The following is a 17,283-nucleotide window of genomic DNA, read 5'->3' as shown; positions in this document are numbered from 1 at the left end:
TTTTTTATCTTTTATTTCTTTACCCCTCCCCCCCTTCACACACTTTATTTGGCGTGCAAAATTCCATGTGCGTGTGTTTTTTTTTTTTCTTTTTTCAATCATTCCCGTTATTCAGGCTACACTGTTTTATTGTGTTTATGGCCCTCATTTAATAAAGGGGTACTCCACTGGCCAGCGTTAGGTACTAAATGTTCCGAACGCTGTTTTCGTGCTGCGACTTTCGGCCACACCCCTCGTGATGTAACGGCCACGCCCCCTCAATGCAAGTCTATGGGAGGGGGCGTGACAGCCGTCACGCCCCCTCCCATAGACTTGCATCGAGGGGGCGTGGCCGTTACATCACGAGGGGCGTGGCCGACCCCCGCAGCGTGAAAACAGCGTTCGGAACATTTAGTACCTAACGCTTGCCACTGGAATACCCCTTTAAGTTAAAACTGACCAGTTTTTGTCTATTTTGGCGTAGAGTATCTGCGATATGTCTGTGCCAGTGTGCGACCGCGTGCGCCTGGAAAATCCGACAAACCCGACATTGCACTGTAAAAAGCTGCAAAGGGGGCGTTGGTCTGCCACAAAGGGGGTGTGGTCAGCCCAAAAAGGGGCGTGGTTTCACAACCCAATCTATTTACTATTGAATTCACAGAAAATCCTGTGGATAAATGGCTGGAAATTTCCACCTAGAAAAAGCTGCTCAGAAATTTTTCTAGACTTTTACCCATAGTAAATAGAGAGGAATCCTGTATGTCTGAAACATTTCCCACTGGTAAAAACCTTAAAGGGCACCTCTCATCAAATAAACTTTTGATATATTTTAGATTAATGAATGTTGAATAACTTTCCAATAGCATGTTAATGAAAAATATGCTTCTTTCTATTGTATTTTTCCCGATCAGTCCCATCAGCAAGCATTTCTGACTCATGCTGGAGTCCTAAATACTCAGAGCTGCCAGCCTGCTTTGTTCACAGCCAAACAGGCTGTGAACAAAGCGGGCTGGCAGCTCTGAGTGTTCTCCTTTGTGAACAAAGCAGACTGGCAGCTCGTAGTGTTTAGGACTCCAGCATGAGTCTGAAATGCTTGCTGCCAGGACTGGTAGGGAGACCCCTAGTGGTCATTTCTTCAAAGTGGAAAATTAAATAGAAAGAAGCATATTTTTTAATAACATGCAATTGTAAAGTTATTCTGCATACATTAATCTATAATATATCAAAAGTTTTTTTGATGAGAGGTACCCTTTAATAAAAAATGAGGCCCTGTTGTGTTTATGTGTGCATCCAGGAGCCATTCTACTATTATTTCATTATTTATTTCATTTTTAATATCTTATAATTTTTCTTGCGTTTTTTTCATGTTTTTTTTTGTGCTTAACAAAAAAAAAACATTAAAAAATTATGATAAAATATTATTATGTTTTTTTTCCCATCCGCATCATTTGAAGTGCAGTTTTCAATGCATATGTGTGTGTTTTTTTTTTTTTTTTTCCAGAGTTGTTGTTTCAGGCACCACACTTGATACATCGGTTTTATTGTAACCAATTCTTTTACATTACCTAAAAAATAGGTGTTTCTATTCATGCTCCACTGTTTTATGTGTGTGCATGTTTCTTTAAGGGGAGTAGATTTTTGATGTGACATCATTTCCCCCACCGGTATTTAAAGGGGCTATCCAGGAATTGAAAAACAGAGCTAATTTCTTTAAAAAAAAACAAAAAAAAAACGCTCCCCCGTATGTCTACAGGTTGGGTGTGGTATTACAACTTGGCTCCATTTATTTCAATGGAACTGAGCTGCAGAACCACACCCAATTTGGAGACAGACGGGGAGCAGTTTTTGAAAGAAGTTAGCTCTGTTTTTCAGTTCCTGTTTGATCCCTTTAAACTACAGAATCATTACCATGGTTACTATTACCCATGAATAAGACCTAGTGCTAGTGGGTGAAACACGCCGGAGTGAATGCACGGTTGCGTTAGAGCTTGTTTACATGTGAATTGTCCTTTATTCACCTACAATAAAAAATCAAAACCTCTCTCTGGATTTGGATTTTCACGCTGCACCCATTCTACTATGTCATTAACCCTCTACATTCCACATCACTGTTAAATATCACTAAAACACCTTAAAAAAAACTAACATTTCTGTTTCCCTCCAGACGGAGACCGTGGTCGGTGAACCTGGAGAACCCGTAAGTATCATTCATGCTAACTTTCAACTATGCAGATGTAGCAGAGCTCAGAGCGATTACGGCTCTGCATTGTGCTGTTTGTATCAGTGTCAGCTCTGCTACATCTGCCCATAGTACATTCAAGGTTACTATATTTAATTAGGGCAGAGATAGCCTGGGCAGCTGTTGCCGTGGCAACTGCTGTGTCACCCGTACGACGCTGCAACCGCTGGTGAATGAGATAAAGCTATCACCGGGGGGGGAGGGCGGCGAACGGATCAGACAGCGGTCAATAAGCGACAACCGATCAGACGGCCGTCACATGACGGACTACAACTCTGATCAATGGGGTCCAACTCTGTCCGTGTCACATGACTCTCTGACATATCCATATCACAGTATTATACGCTCTAAAGCAGTGGTCTCCAAACTGCAGCCCTCCAGCTGTTGCAAAACTACAACTCCCAGCATGCCCGGACAGCCGCTGGCTGTCCGGGTATGCTGGGAGTTGTAGTTTTACAACAGCTGGAGGGCTGCAGTTTGGAGACCACTGTTATATACAGTAGAATCTCCCAATAGCGGACACTCATGGGGAATAAAAAAAAGTGTCCCCTATTGAGAGATGTCCCCTATTGAGAGATGTCCCCTATTGAGAGATGTCCCCTATTGAGAGATGTCCCCTATTGGGAAAAAAGGCTCAAAATTCTTCCGAAATGACGTAATACTGTACTGTTCTTACTCCAGAGTGTAATTACCTATAAAACATGATAAAAAGGAATATTACAGTAGAATCTCCCACTGCAGTTTAATCACCCCTTATCCCCCTCCCCTGTATCATTTCATCCCCCCTTTATACCCTGTGCCACCTTATTCTCCCTGTTCCTTGTGCCAAATTATCCCCCCCCCCCATCACCCACTGTGCCACATCATTTGCCATTACCCCCTGTGCATTTCATTCCCCCTGATGAATTTACATAGCGGACAATAAAGAGAGAATTAAATAGCACAGAGGGGGGGGGGGGGGGTCAAGAGGAAATGATGTGTCACGGGGGGTAATAAAGTGGCATGGGGGGGGGTAATCAGGGGGTTGAATGATGTGGCCGGTGGACGTACAGAAACAGGAGATCACTGTTTAAACTTTGGTCTTCTGCTTCTGTGCTGGGGCTTCTGCAGGGGGTGCATCAGGGGCCTGGGCCCCTTACCAGGGTATTGACTGTACCCCCTGATGGCGGCCCTGTGTACAAGGCAGGGCCGGCACATAAGCCTGGTTGTCCCCTATTGGGAGTGTTTTGTCTTCTATTGGGAGTGTTTTGTCCCCTATTGGGAGTGTTTTATCCTCTATTGGGAGTGTTTTGTCCACTATTGGGAGTGTTTTATCCACTATTGGGAGTGTTTTGTCCCCTATTGGGAGTGTTTTGTCCTCTATTGGGAGTGTTTTGTCCCCTATTGGGAGTGTTTTGTCCTCTATTGGGAGTGTTTTATCCACTATTGGGAGTGTTTTGTCCCCTATTGGGAGTGTTTTGTCCCCTATTGGGAGTGTTTTGTCCTCTATTGGGAGTGTTTTGTCCCCTATTGGGAGTGTTTTGTCCTCTATTGGGAGTGTTTTATCCACTATTGGGAGTGTTTTGTCCCCTATTGGGAGTGTTTTGTCCCCTATTCGGAGTGTTTTGTCCTCTATTGGGAGTGTTTTGTCCCCTATTGGGAGTGTTTTGTCCTCTATTGGGAGTGTTTTGTCCTCTATTGGGAGTGTTTTGCCGCAATTGGGAGTGTTTTGTCCTCTATTGGGAGTGTTTTGTCCCCTATTGGGAGTGTTTTGTCCCCTATTGGGAGTGTTTTGCCGCTATTGGGAGTGTTTTGTCCTCTATTGGGAGTGTTTTGTCCCCTATTGGGAGTGTTTTGTCCTCTATTGGGAGTGTTTTGTCCCCTATTGGGAGTGTTTTGTCACCTATTGGGAGTGTTTTGTCCCCTATTGGGAGTGTTTTGTCCTCTATTGGGAGTGTTTTGTCCCCTCTATTGGGAGCGTTTTGTCCTCTATTGTGAGTGTTTTGTTCCCTATTGGGAGTGTTTTGTCCCCTATTAGGAGTGTTTTTTCCCCTATTGGAAGTGTTTTGTCCTCTATTGTGAGTGTTTTGTCCCCTATTGGGAGTGTTTTGTCCTCTATTGGGAGTGTTTTGTCCCCTATTGGGAGTGTTTTGTCCCCTATTGGGAGTGTTTTGTCCCTTATTGGGAGTGTTTTGTCTTCTATTGGGAGTGTTTTGTCCTCTATTGGGAGTATTTTGTCCTCTATTGGGAGTGTTTTGTCCTGTCGGGAGTGTTTTGTCCTCTATTGTGAGTGTTTTGTCTCCTATTGTGAGTGTTTTGTCCTCTATTGGGAGTGTTTTGTCCTCTATTGGGAGTGTTTTGTCCTCTATTGAAGTGTTTTGTCCCCTATTGGGAGTGTTTTGTCCCCTATTGGGAGTGTTTTGTCTCCTATTGGGAGTGTTTTGTCTCCTATTGGGAGTGTTTTGAACTCTATTAGGAGTGTTTTGTCTCCTATTGGGAGTGTTTTGTCCCCTATTGGGAGTGTTTTGTCCTGTATTGGGAGTGTTTTGTCCCCTATTGGGAGTGTTTTGTCCCCTATTGGGAGTGTTTTGTCTCCTATTCGGAGTGTTTTGTCTCCTATTGGGAGTGTCTTGTCTCTTATTTGGAGTGTTTTGTCCTATATTGGGAGTGTTTTGTCCCCTATTGGGAGTGTTTTGTCCCCTATTGGGAGTGTTTTGTCTCCTATTGGGAGTGTTTTGTCCTCTATTAGGAGTGTTTTGTCTCCTATTGGGAGTGTTTTGTCCTCTATTGAAGTGTTTTGTCCCCTATTGGGAGTGTTTTGTCCCCTATTGGGAGTGTTTTGTCCCCTATTGGGAGTGTTTTGAACTCTATTAGGAGTGTTTTGTCTCCTATTGGGAGTGTTTTGTCCCCTATTGGGAGTGTTTTGTCCTGTATTGGGAGTGTTTTGACCCCTATTGGGAGTGTTTTGTCCCCTATTGGGAGTGTTTTGTCTCCTATTCGGAGTGTTTTGTCTCCTATTGGGAGTGTCTTGTCTCTTATTTGGAGTGTTTTGTCCTGTATTGGGAGTGTTTTGTCCCCTATTGGGAGTGTTTTGTCCCCTATTGGGAGTGTTTTGTCTCCTATTGGGAGTGTTTTGTATCCTATTGGGAGTGTCTTGTCTCTTATTCGGAGTGTTTTGTCCTGTATTGGGAGTGTTTTGTCCCCTATTGGGAGTGTTTTGTCCTGTATTGGGAGTGTTTTGTCCCCTATTGGGAGTGTTTTGTCCCCTATTGGGAGTGTTTTGTCTCCTATTGGGAGTGTTTTGTATCCTATTGGGAGTGTCTTGTCTCTTATTCGGAGTGTTTTGTCCTGTATTGGGAGTGTTTTGTCCCCTATTGGGAGTGTTTTGTCCTGTATTGGGAGTGTTTTGTCCCCTATTGGGAGTGTTTTGTCTCCTATTCGGAGTGTTTTGTATCCTATTGGGAGTGTTTTGTCTCCTATTAGGAGTGTTTTGTCCTCTATTGAGAGTGTTTTGTCCCCTATTGGGAGTGTTTTGTCCCCTATTGGGAGTGTTTTGTCTCCTATTCGGAGTGTTTTGTCTCCTATTGGGAGTGTCTTGTCTCTTATTCGGAGTGTTTTGTCCTGTATTGGGAGTGTTTTGTCCCCTATTGGGAGTGTTTTGTCTCCTATTGGGAGTGTTTTGTGCTCTATCGGGTGTGTCCGCATCCGCTATTGGGAATGTCCCCTATTCGGAGGCTGCAAATACATGAAGTCTTATGTCGGGGAATTTAAAACTGTCCGCTACTGGGAGGTGTCCCCTAAGGGAGATTCTACTGTAGTATATACCAGCCTGCAGCAGATAACTTTGTAAACTCATCAATATATGTGCCAGAGGTGAAGGACATATGGCTTGTGGATGACTCTTCATCAAACTTTTGGGTTGATACATTTCTTTTATATACTTAGGGACGTCATGGAGAGAAAGGAGAGAAGGGAGAACCTGGGAATCATGGAGAAGCGGTGAGTGTATATACTGAGCCCATATATCTGCTGCTTATACTGAACCCACCAATGCTGTAGACTGGAAAGAAGCTCAGCATGTGATATGGAATATTGTTCTGACTATTGCCCTCCCCTAGTGCTGCACATACTTATCCAGAGTATCATACAATGACCACAAGGAGCGATCCCATAACTACATAATACAAAACAGTGTCCAGAGACTTTGCCCATATATTGCCAATATAGAGCCATTTGCCGCATTATATTTTCTGTGTATTTTTTTTTCCAGGGACCTCAAGGACTGACTGGAGAAGTGGGCCCGCTAGGACCTATAGGGCCGCAGGTATGTAATCAATGAAACAATGACTTAAGTAATTGGAGTTCTTGGATGTAGTTCCTACAATGACCACTAGATGTCATCAGCCCATACAGGGAATGCCTTGACTGGAATAAGAGTGGCATTATGGGAAACGGCGGGGGGTGGGAGAGATTTCTATCTCTTTATCTATCTAGTAGATTAGTGTTTCCCAACCAGGGTTCCTCCAGCATTGCAAAACTACAAATCCCAGCAAGCCCAGACAGCCAAAGGCTGTCTGGGCATGCTGGGAGTTGTAGTTTTGCAACAGCTAGAGACCCATAGGTTGGGAAACCTTAATCTACGATATATATCTATCTATCTTCAAACACTAGCATGTAGGGTAATGCTTAGGATCATGGTTCTTGTCATAGGAAAGATTCCATTGATGACTGTTGCGGGGCGTCACATTGTGTCACCTCCACCTGTCTGTGACGCCTCCTCCCTCTCAGTGGCTGCTGACGGCCCCGGGGGACTTTCATGAATAAGTCATTGGCAATAAAAGCTGCGGAGCTGTCAGTTCTGTACACCCGGCCTGTCCACCCCTTATTACCGGAACACTTCATAGCCGTCTCCTGTCTCAAGAGAAGCAGGGGGCTTATGTGCAAAGGAGAGAATGTCAGAGAAATCTCATATCTATCTATCTATCTATCTAATTATCTATCTATCTATCTTTCTACTTATCTATCTCATATCTACAGTGGGGTAAAAAAGTATTTAGTCAGCCACAAATTGCGCAGGTTCTCCCACTTAAAAAGATGAGAGGCCTATATTTTCCATCATAGGTTATAACCTCAACTATGAGAGACAGAATGAGAAAAAAAAATCCATAAAATCACATTGTCTGATTTTTAAAAAATGTATTTGCAAATTATGGTGGAAAATAAGTATTTGGTCACCTACAAATAAGCAAGATTTCTGGCTCTCAGACCTGTAGCTTCTTCTTTAAGAGTCTCCTCTGTCCTCCACTTGTTACCTGTATTAATGGCTCCTGTTTGAACCTGTTATCAGTATAAAAGACACCTGTCCACAACCTCAAACAGTCACACTCCAAACTCCAAGAGCTGTCGAAGGACACCAGAAACAAAATTGTAGACCTGCACCAGGCTGGGAAGACTGAATCTGCAATAGGCAAGCAGCTTGGTGTGAAGAAATCAACTGTGGGAGCAATTATTAGAAAATGGAAGATATACAAAACCATTGATAATCTCCCTCTATCTGGCGCTTCATGCTTCTCTATTATTAGAAAAACACAGCTGCTTTCTCCTACAAACAGTATCCTCAGGCTATGTGTGGTATTACAGCTCAACTACATTAATTTCAAAGGAACCAAGCTGCAAACCACACAAAACCTGTGCGGTGCTACACTCCCTGGGAAAAAAGGGAATTGGTCATGGTTGAGAACTTTATTGGCAAACAGGGTTGTGATAGGTTAGGACATGAAGACTTTCATCTTGTAGGTCACTGTTGTATTCTCCATTCGTCCTGCACCCACATGGGGCTATAGACATGGTCCGCACCTTACAGCATCCACGTATGGTAGAAGTAATGTCTCCACGCTGCAGCCTGGAGCAGGATGTCCAAAGTCATGGAGGCCGCACGTTAATATTAACTGCAGTTCTCTGCCATGGCCGACTTCTTTGTAATGTTCTACGCTCCTGGGGAAGAATCATCATTCGCTGAACATTTGGGTCAGTGTGTACGGTGGATTTCACTAAAATCACTCAACGAGCTGACACAGCAGAAAAGTGAAGGAACCTTCTGCCCTGAAGATTGTTAGAAAACTATAAATAGGAAATTGTGCAAGGTCAACAATGGAGGCTCGTCTAATTGGAGGAGAAAAATCGGAAGAACACTGACCAATTCGACCTAACATAAAACACAAACTGTAAGGACAACGGTCTATGTTACCAAACATACATAGAAGCCTAAGAAGTGGAAGTACATAGACCCTTTCTACCCAACATAGAAGTCATAGTGGACATTACTATCCAACATAGCAGCCAACATGGAAGGACATTGACCCTTTTTACCCAACATAGAAGCCAAATTGGAAGGACACTGATCCTTTCTACCCAACATAGAAGCCAAGGCGGAAGAACAATGACCCATTCTACCCAACAAAGATACCAAAGTGGAAGGGCAGTGACTCTTTGTATCCAACATAGAAGCCAAAGTAGAAGGACAGTGATCCTTTAAACCCAACATAGAAGCCATAAAGGACAGTGACCCTTACTATCCCACATAGAAGCCAACACGTAGGGACATTGACCCTTTTTGCCCACCATAGAAGCCAGAACAACAACCTCTCCCTGCCAACAATAAAGCCAAAAGACTCATTGGAACGAAAAAGTCACACCGGGGTAATAAAGGCATTTTTTCCACTAAGTTCTACTTTCCTTAAAGGGGTACTCCGCCCCCAAACATCTTATTCCCTATCCAAAGTATAGGGGATAAGATTTTTGATCTTGTGGGTCCTGCCGCTGGGGACCCCTGTGATCTCCCTGCTGCACCTGACGTTTGTTAAGAGCGTCGGGTTTGGCACCAGAGGCTTGTGACGTCACAGCCGCGCCCCACTCGTGATGTCACGACCACACCCCCTCAATGCAAGTCTATGGGAGGGGGTGTGACGGCCATAGACTTGCATTGAGGGGGCATGGCCGTGACATCACGAGCGGGGCGTGACTGTGATGTCATGAGCCTCCGCCCCGCATTGCCAGTCATCCAGCACAGAGCAAAGTTCACTTTGTGCAACTGATGTCTGGGGTGCCACAGCCGAGATCGTGGGGGTCCCCAGTGGCGGGACCCCCGCAATCAGACATCTTATCCTCCAACCTTTGGATAGGGTATAAGATGTCTAGGGACAGAGTCACTGACCTGACAAAGACGGGGTCTTGCCCCTTGAAACACGTTGTCCGTATTTATTTTATGTTGAATGCATTTTTTTGTTTCACAAGTCCGTTTTACGGTTAAAATTATTATTTACTTGCCCTGGAGAGCGCCTAAAGACATCTTTTTCGAGTTGTACCGACAGCACTTTGGATTCCTTTGAGTAATATGTGGGATGTGAACATTTGTTGCATATAATGATGGCAAATTTTTCTATTACTTTTAAATGACGGAATAAAAGTCAAGTTTTATATCTCACTACGTCAGTGCTTATGACCTTTGACAGGCTCATCACATGACCGGAGCAGCCTTGTGAATGCCGAGGAGACATGTGCACACCATGCTCCACAGAGTTTTCAACTTTATCAGTGTCCTAAGAGACGCAAATAAAGTTGAAAGCTATGCTTCTGTCTTTGCTGCCATATAATAGCACCAGCCCTGTGGATGACACAAAGAGACGAAACTGCCACAGCTGACATTCGGGGCACCTGTCTTCACATTCGGGGTACCTGTCTTCACATTCGGGGCACCTGTCTTCACATTCGGGGCACGGGCCCAGAATGTTTTAACCTATGAATCCCCTGCGAACAGTCATGGCTGAAGTATCACCAGGAAACAAGTCCAGAACTTTCTTCATACGTGATTTATCGTAGCAAACATTTTTGGGAAAAAAATTGTAACCCATGTGAAAATTTTAGAAATATCTCCACCTTAGGGTAGGAATAGATGGAAACCTAACCACGGAGTTTGTTTTTTGCTTTTTCCTATGATTATTTTATAGTCCTCCTCATAACAATCTAGAAACCCAGAGCACTATGTGACACTATGTGACTATGTGTAATGCTGACCACCATTTCTATATATATTTCACACAGGGTCCAAAAGGTCAAGAAGGAGCCAAGGGTGAGCGAGGACCTAAGGGAGATATTGTGAGTATCTTCCGACATTCATTACTGGGATAAATAACTAGAAGGTCTAATGTAGAAAGTCATCAATAACACTAAGAAGAATGGGTACACTGTAGGCAGATGAGGTTTATCCACAATACTATGGGGATAGCACCAACATGAGAAGTTGAATTGACCAAGATTCGTGAGAGCCACCACCTATACCCATCTCGAGGAACCTGCAAGCGTGGCACATGTTCACATCAGATCAAATGAATGTTTGAACCTAATTTCTTGTCCTTATTTTTATCATATAATTCTTTCTATCTACCTGTATTGCTCATCTCTCCTATACTTGACTCAATTTTTCTTACCACCAGGGCCCACCAGGTCTTGCAGGTCAATCTGGAGCCAGGGGACTACCGGGAAATGTGGTAAGTTTCTTCAGATATTTCTAGAATTACAAAAACTCACATTAGATACTTAAAGGGGTACTCCGCTCCTAGACATCTTATCCTCCATCTAATTCTGGGGATCCTGCTGCTGGGACCCCCCGCGATCTCCCTGCAGCACCCAGCGTTGGTTTTGAACTCCAGCTACTGCACTGGAGGCTTGTCACGCAGCCACCCCTCCCCTGTGACAATACAGCCACGCCCCATCAATGCAAGTCAATAGGAGAAGCGTTGCGACCGTCACGCCCCCTACCATAGGCTTGCATTAGGAGGAAGGGTGGGACGTCACGAGGGGGGTGTGTGGCTGTGATGTCAGTGCCGCATAGCTAGATCACGGGGATAAGATGTCTAGGGGCGGAGGAGTATTCAGGGATTTATTTTTATTTGACTATGCTACAGGGGCTGTAAAGTTAGTTTAGTTCATCATATAGTGTCTGTACCTGTGTTTGATGGTCATCTCACAATTCTTATGTGATCTTTGCCCAATGTTTCTTTTTAGCAGTGGGTGTCATCAGGGGCTTTTCCTAGTTTACAGTGTGGCCCAAGACAATGCATCACTCGTCAGGTGTTGAATGGGAGCTTGTCTGTGCTTCAATGGGTGGAGCGACCACTGGGTGGGAGGGTGATCATTTTCCACAGGGCTGCAGGGATTTGTAGTTTTAAACACAGAACGCATGGAAGGGAGCCTAGCTGTGCTGCAATTGATAGGGTGACTGATGTGTGAGAAGGAGATATGTCACCTCTCACCTAGAAACAAAGCATCCTGGGGAATGTAGTTGGAGGGAGAGAACAGAAACAGTAAATAGCCAGTTCACACAAACAAGCCAGTAGTATCATGGGGGGGGGGGGGGGCACAGGACACGGCCATTTACCACCAACACAAGCACAGATCCTTGGTAAGCATGTCCATTACTGGCTGACATATAAAGAGTACAGTCACCTTATATTAGATTAGCCCTTTAATTCTTACATCTTTTTGGCCAGGGGTTTTTGCAAAGCTCATGGCCAGTCCCTTGCAGTAAGTTTTTTAGTTAGTAAGTTATTTATCTATGGCAGGGTTTTTCAAAACAGTGTGTCTCCACCAGTTGCGAAACTACAACTCCCAGAAAACCCGGACAGCCAAAGGCTGGAGACACGCTGTTAGACCAGTTAGGAGCGGAGGGGAGAGGGAGAGCTGGAGGGAGGGGGCTGAATATTCATAAGCGGGCGGCGCTGTGGAAGGGCAGCGCTCACGTCACAGTGCCACTTGGCTCCTGAAAACCCCACCCGTGCCAGTTATAGCCACATTTACATATGTGTGTATATATATATATATATATATATATATATATATATATTTATAAAAACTAAGATTGCGGGCAAATGGCTGGACAGCTCCGGGCAAGGTAGGTACAATATGAATCAGCGTCCGCCGCACAATCCGCCAGTACCTGTGGTTAGTGCTGGAGTGAACATGAATTAAATAAATTTGGTGTTTTGTAACTATAAATCAGCAAAAATGTTACATTTCTAATGGATTTATTAAAAAAAATGATTTAAAATATTTATAAATTGCCCTGTATCCCGTAAGCCTTGCCTGTTGTGCCATATATATATATATATATATATATATATATATATATATATATTAAAAGGCTCCTTGAGACATGTTATGTGGCAGAGCTGAAATCGAGGTCATGCTAAGAAGCTGGAGCGTGTGATACAATAGGAGAGGTGTTATAGAAGATATATATATATATATATATATATATATATATATATATATATAGAACATAACATGCGAATGGAATAAGCGAGGCAAGGAGCTCAATGAGTGGATTCTTGAGCGAACTCGCTCTGTGCAGCATTGATAGCGCAGTGCCGCAGCGGCGATCCCCGGGCTCCCCAGCAGCGGGACCACAGCGATCTGACATCTTATCCCCTATCCTTTGGATAGGGGATAAGATGTCTAGGGGCAGAGTACCCCTTTAAGGACCAAGGACGTCCTGGTACGTCCTGAGTCCTCTCCCGTTCTACAACGTGGGGCCATGGCGTGGTCCAGTGTCATAGTGGGTCGGGCCATCTAACAACGGCCGGGACCCGTGGCTAATAGCGCACGGCACTGATCGTGGTGCCGCACACTATTAACCCTTTAGACGCGGCGTTCAACTAAAGTGAAACTAAAACGTTGCCGGCTAGCTCAGGGGGCTGTCCGGGCATGCTGGGAGTTGTAGTTTTGCAACATCTGGAGGTCCACAGGTTGAAGACCACTGATGTAAGCAGTGTTCCCCCACAGACATACAGTCTCCAGCCATATACAGTGTATGCCTGTATACTGCCCACTTCAGTGCTCCGACTGCCGCTTCGGCTATAGCAGTAGGTCCCGGGACCGGTGGTCGGAGCACTGAAGATGACGTGCCGCTGGTCACTTACCAAGCTGGCCAGCGCGCGTCTTCCTCCTTCTCTATCCTCCGGTCCTCGGCGCCTTCGTTTCCATGGGCGGACGCACGGTCTCGGCGTGCGCTATGTCCCGGCGGCCCTGCGTTTTTAAACTTAACGCGGGGCCGCAGAGAGTTAATAGTGATTCCCCCAATTGCCCCGTCGCTACAGGATGGGCAAACACCGGCTCTGCTCGGGGCTCCAAGCAATTGCTTGATTTGCCTGTCCTGCTGCGACCGCCCTCGTCGAACCCCCGGGACTGACTCACCGAACCCCTGGGGTTCGATCGAACCCAGGTTAAGAACCACTGGGTTAGAAGATGACAATTTTAAACGTAGACATTTTCCTGCATGTAGTTATGAATTTTTTTCGGAAGTACGACAAAATGCAACCTATATAAGTAGGGTATCATTTTAATTGTATGGACCTACAGAATAAAGAGAAGGTGTCATTTTTACCAAAAATTGAACGGTGTAGAAACAGAAGCCCCCAAAAGTTACAAAATTGCGTTTTTTTTTTTTCAGTTTTGTCTCACAATGATTTTCTTTTCCGTTTCGCCTTCGATTTTTGGATAAAATGACTGATGTCATTACTAATTAGAATTGGTGGTGCAAAAAAATAAGCCATCATATGGATTTTTAGGTACAAAATTGAAAGCGTTATGATTTTTTAAGGTTAAGGAGGAAAAAAACGAAAGTCCAAAAACGGAAAAAAAAACCTGGTCCTTAAGGGGTTAAAGGGATTTACACATCAACTGGCTCCAGAAAGTTAAACAGATTTGTAAATTTATTAAAAATCTTAATCCTTCCAGTAGTTATCAGATGCTGAAGTTAAGTTGTTGTTTTCTGTCTGGCAACAGTGCTCTCTGCTGACACCTCTGTCTGTCTCAGGAAATGTCCAGAGCAGGTGGGGATTTGCTTCTACTCTGGACAGTTCCTGAGACTGATATTTATAGCCCAATACTGAGCCATTACTGTTATATCAATTCTATCTGTAGACGCAAGAATCCACTCCGGTGTACCCCTTTAAAGAGCTGCAGACTATTCAGTGGGGGTCATCATCTGAGGCTGCAATGATGGGTTGGAATATGAAGGTGGGATTGCTGGCTGATCGGGCAATGATCACTTTTATGGCCCAATCTCTAACACTTAGCCCCCTATGCACAGGATAGGGGAGGTGTCTGAGAACGGGGACCTATTGAAATGGAGGGGTGCCGGAGATAGCAGAGTTTGGCTCTTTTGGCTGCTCACCCGTCCTTGTTGTGCTCCGGCCCCCACCCTTGGAGAAGGGGATCTGTGACGGCCCGTTGAGCGAGTCACCACTGAAGCCGGTCTCTGAGGGTCGGGTCTGAAGCATTTGTTTGTATGTTTCAGCATAACATCTCGCATATCAAATTGCTGGAGATATTTTCATTAAACTTAGTACAAAAATTTCTTATATATCAAAGAAAGATATGTTACTGTTTTGGGATGTCCTGACAATTTAATGGGACTTCCGGTACCTCTTCTGATCACGTTACTCTCAGGCTGCCGAGATTGCTCGGGAGTTTTAAACAGGCAGGTGCAGAGAACAGTCAGGACAAGCAGCCTATTACTGGTGGGGCTTCAGGAGATGGGAAAAGCTGGGTGGCACACAGTATGCGTGCCACACAGCTTTTCCAGTCTCATAAAGAGTTCCAATATGGCCGCTTTACCAGACAGATATTTTCTTCGGGAAATTGAAAAAGCTGGGTGGCAGGCAGGTAGGATAAATTTGTGTATTTTATCCCATATTCTAATCAGAACAATTAAATTCAGCAATAATAAAAGTAATGATAATAATAATAATAATAATAATAACTACATTTTATGTTTTTCAAGGGAAATCCAGGAGATGCCGGTTTGCCAGGAAAAGATGGACAGAAGGGCGAAAAGGTGAATACATGTAATTTTATTTAGCAAGAAACGAAACGGTAAATATTACCAGTGCGGGGGGCAGAGACCGAGGGGAGATGGGAGGTTTTCCGTCTGTCTCCTCGATCTCCAGATATTTAATCTTAAATTGGAAATGAAAAGTTCATGAAATGAGACGCCACCTGCTGAACCTCCCCATCTGTTTACTGGGAAGTGAGAGGAGAACCGGGAATCTAGAGCCGTGTGTGTCAGGAGCATGTGTGTCAGGAGCATGTGTGTCAGGAGCATGTGTGTCAGGAGCATGTGTGTCAGGAGCATGTGTGTCAGGAGCATGTGTGTCAGGAGCATGTGTGTCAGGAGCATGGCCGACCGCTCAACAGCTGGACCGGAGCAGGGACTATGCCATGGCGTATGCTGAGGCTGCACCAAATGAGGGCTACAGAAATGCAAAAAATATCACTAGGAAATGTTCAACGTGTGTCAGAGTGTCTAAAAAATCTATATAGTTGTTAAATGCTGGTGTACCCCTTTAAAGTTCTTTCATATTAGGATTGTTCTTAAAGGGGTACTCTGGTGAAAAACTTTTTTTTTTTTTTTTAAATCAACTGGTGCCAGAAAGTTAAACAGATTTGTAAATTATTTCTATTAAAAAATCTTAATCCTTCCAGTACTTATTAGCTGCTGAATGCTACAGAAGAAATTATTTTCTTTTTGGAACACAGAGCTCTCTGCTGACATCACAAGCACAGTGCTCTCTGCTGACATCTCTGTCCATTTTAAGAAATGTCCAGAAGAGGAGAAAATCCCCATAGCAAACATATGCTGCTCTGGACAGTTCCTAAAATGGACAGAGGTGTCTGCAGAGAGCACTGTGCTGGTGATGTCAGCAGAGAGCTCTGCGTTCCAAAAAGAAAATAATTTCTTCTGTAGTATTCAGCAGCTAATAAGAAATGGAAGGATTAAGATTTTTTTTTGTAGAAGTCATTTACAAATCTGTTTAACTTTCTGGCACCAGTTGATTAAAAAAAAAAAAAGGTTTTCACCGGAGTACCCCTTTAACAGTAAAGGAGATGTCTGATTCTTGGACCATCATGTTCTTCAGGTACTGCTTCTTGGACCCCAAGTCAACAGCTATAATCTTTAAAGGGGTACTCCGCTGCTCAGCGTTTGGAACAAACTGTTCCGAACGCTGGAGTCGGCGCCGGGAGCTCGTGACATCATAGCCCCACCCCCTCATGCCGGCACGCCTCGCCCCCTCAATGCAAGTCTATGGAAGGGGGTGTGACAGCCGTCACGCCCCCTCCTATAGACTTGCATTGAGGGGGTGGGGTGTGACATCATGAGGGGGCGGGACTATGACGTTACAAGCTCCCGGCTACAGCGTTCGGAACAGTTTGTTCCAAATGCTGAGCAGCGGAGTACCCCTTTAAGTAATCATCAGCAAGTGCTCAAATTCCTTGCAGCGCCACCGCAGGGGAAATAAAGTATTGCATGATTATTGCATTATCTCCCATCAAACCCAATTATCTGTCATTGTAATTGAAGCTGCATGAAGCTGTGGGTCCTCCGGAGAGTGATGCTCTTTGTAGCTGCTCTTCGCTTTGGTTAGTAAAGAAGGGTCTGGAATGTGAACCACCACCCTCCTCAAATAATTCCAAATTTAAAGGGGCTCTTGAAAATGCATTTTCTTTAAAGAGGCACTACATATTCCAGATTACTGGCAGATTCTCCTATAAGGGTCCGTTCACCCGTACAGGATCCTGCGCAGATTTGATGCACAGGATTTGTAATAGCAGATTAGAAGCTGCGCTCAGTCAATTAGTTTACTTTGAAATCTGCAGCCGAAAATCCTGCGCAGAAAATCTGCACAGGATACTGTACGTGTGAACATACCCTAAAACAATAACTTAAAGGGGAACTCCAGTTGGTAAAAACTCACCCCTATCCACAGGATAGGGGATGAGTTTTTACAAACTGGAGTTCCCCTTTAAGTTATTGTTTTAATGTGGTGATCGTAGGGGGTCCAACTGCTGTGACCCCCTGCGATCTCCAAAACAAGACCTTAAAGGGGTACTCCACTGGAAAACATTTTTTTGTAAATCAACTGGTGCCAGAAAGTTAAACAGATTTGTTAATTACTTCTCTTAATCCTTCCAGTACTTATTAGCTGCTGTATGCTCCACAGGAAGTATTTTTCTTTTTGAATTTCCTT

General features: G+C 44.3%; 1 protein-coding gene across 3 annotated transcripts in view; it reads left to right on the top strand.

The window, feature by feature from the left end:
- Positions 1-17,283, top strand: part of COL22A1 (collagen type XXII alpha 1 chain) — a 395,576-nt gene that overhangs the window by 273,105 nt on the left and 105,188 nt on the right. For all 3 annotated transcript variants that reach the window (XM_056522812.1, XM_056522815.1, XM_056522813.1), the window contains 6 exons: positions 2,144-2,176; positions 6,143-6,196; positions 6,468-6,521; positions 10,298-10,351; positions 10,690-10,743; positions 15,039-15,092. In XM_056522812.1, coding sequence (XP_056378787.1) covers positions 2,144-2,176; positions 6,143-6,196; positions 6,468-6,521; positions 10,298-10,351; positions 10,690-10,743; positions 15,039-15,092 — 303 coding nt within the window. The remainder of the gene's footprint in view (positions 1-2,143; positions 2,177-6,142; positions 6,197-6,467; positions 6,522-10,297; positions 10,352-10,689; positions 10,744-15,038; positions 15,093-17,283) is intronic.

Source organism: Hyla sarda, chromosome 5 (assembly GCF_029499605.1).
Source record: "Hyla sarda isolate aHylSar1 chromosome 5, aHylSar1.hap1, whole genome shotgun sequence".
Taxonomy (NCBI): domain Eukaryota; kingdom Metazoa; phylum Chordata; class Amphibia; order Anura; family Hylidae; genus Hyla; species Hyla sarda.
The sequence above is the reverse complement of the archived record's forward strand: the minus strand, read 5'-3'. Positions and strand labels throughout refer to the sequence as shown.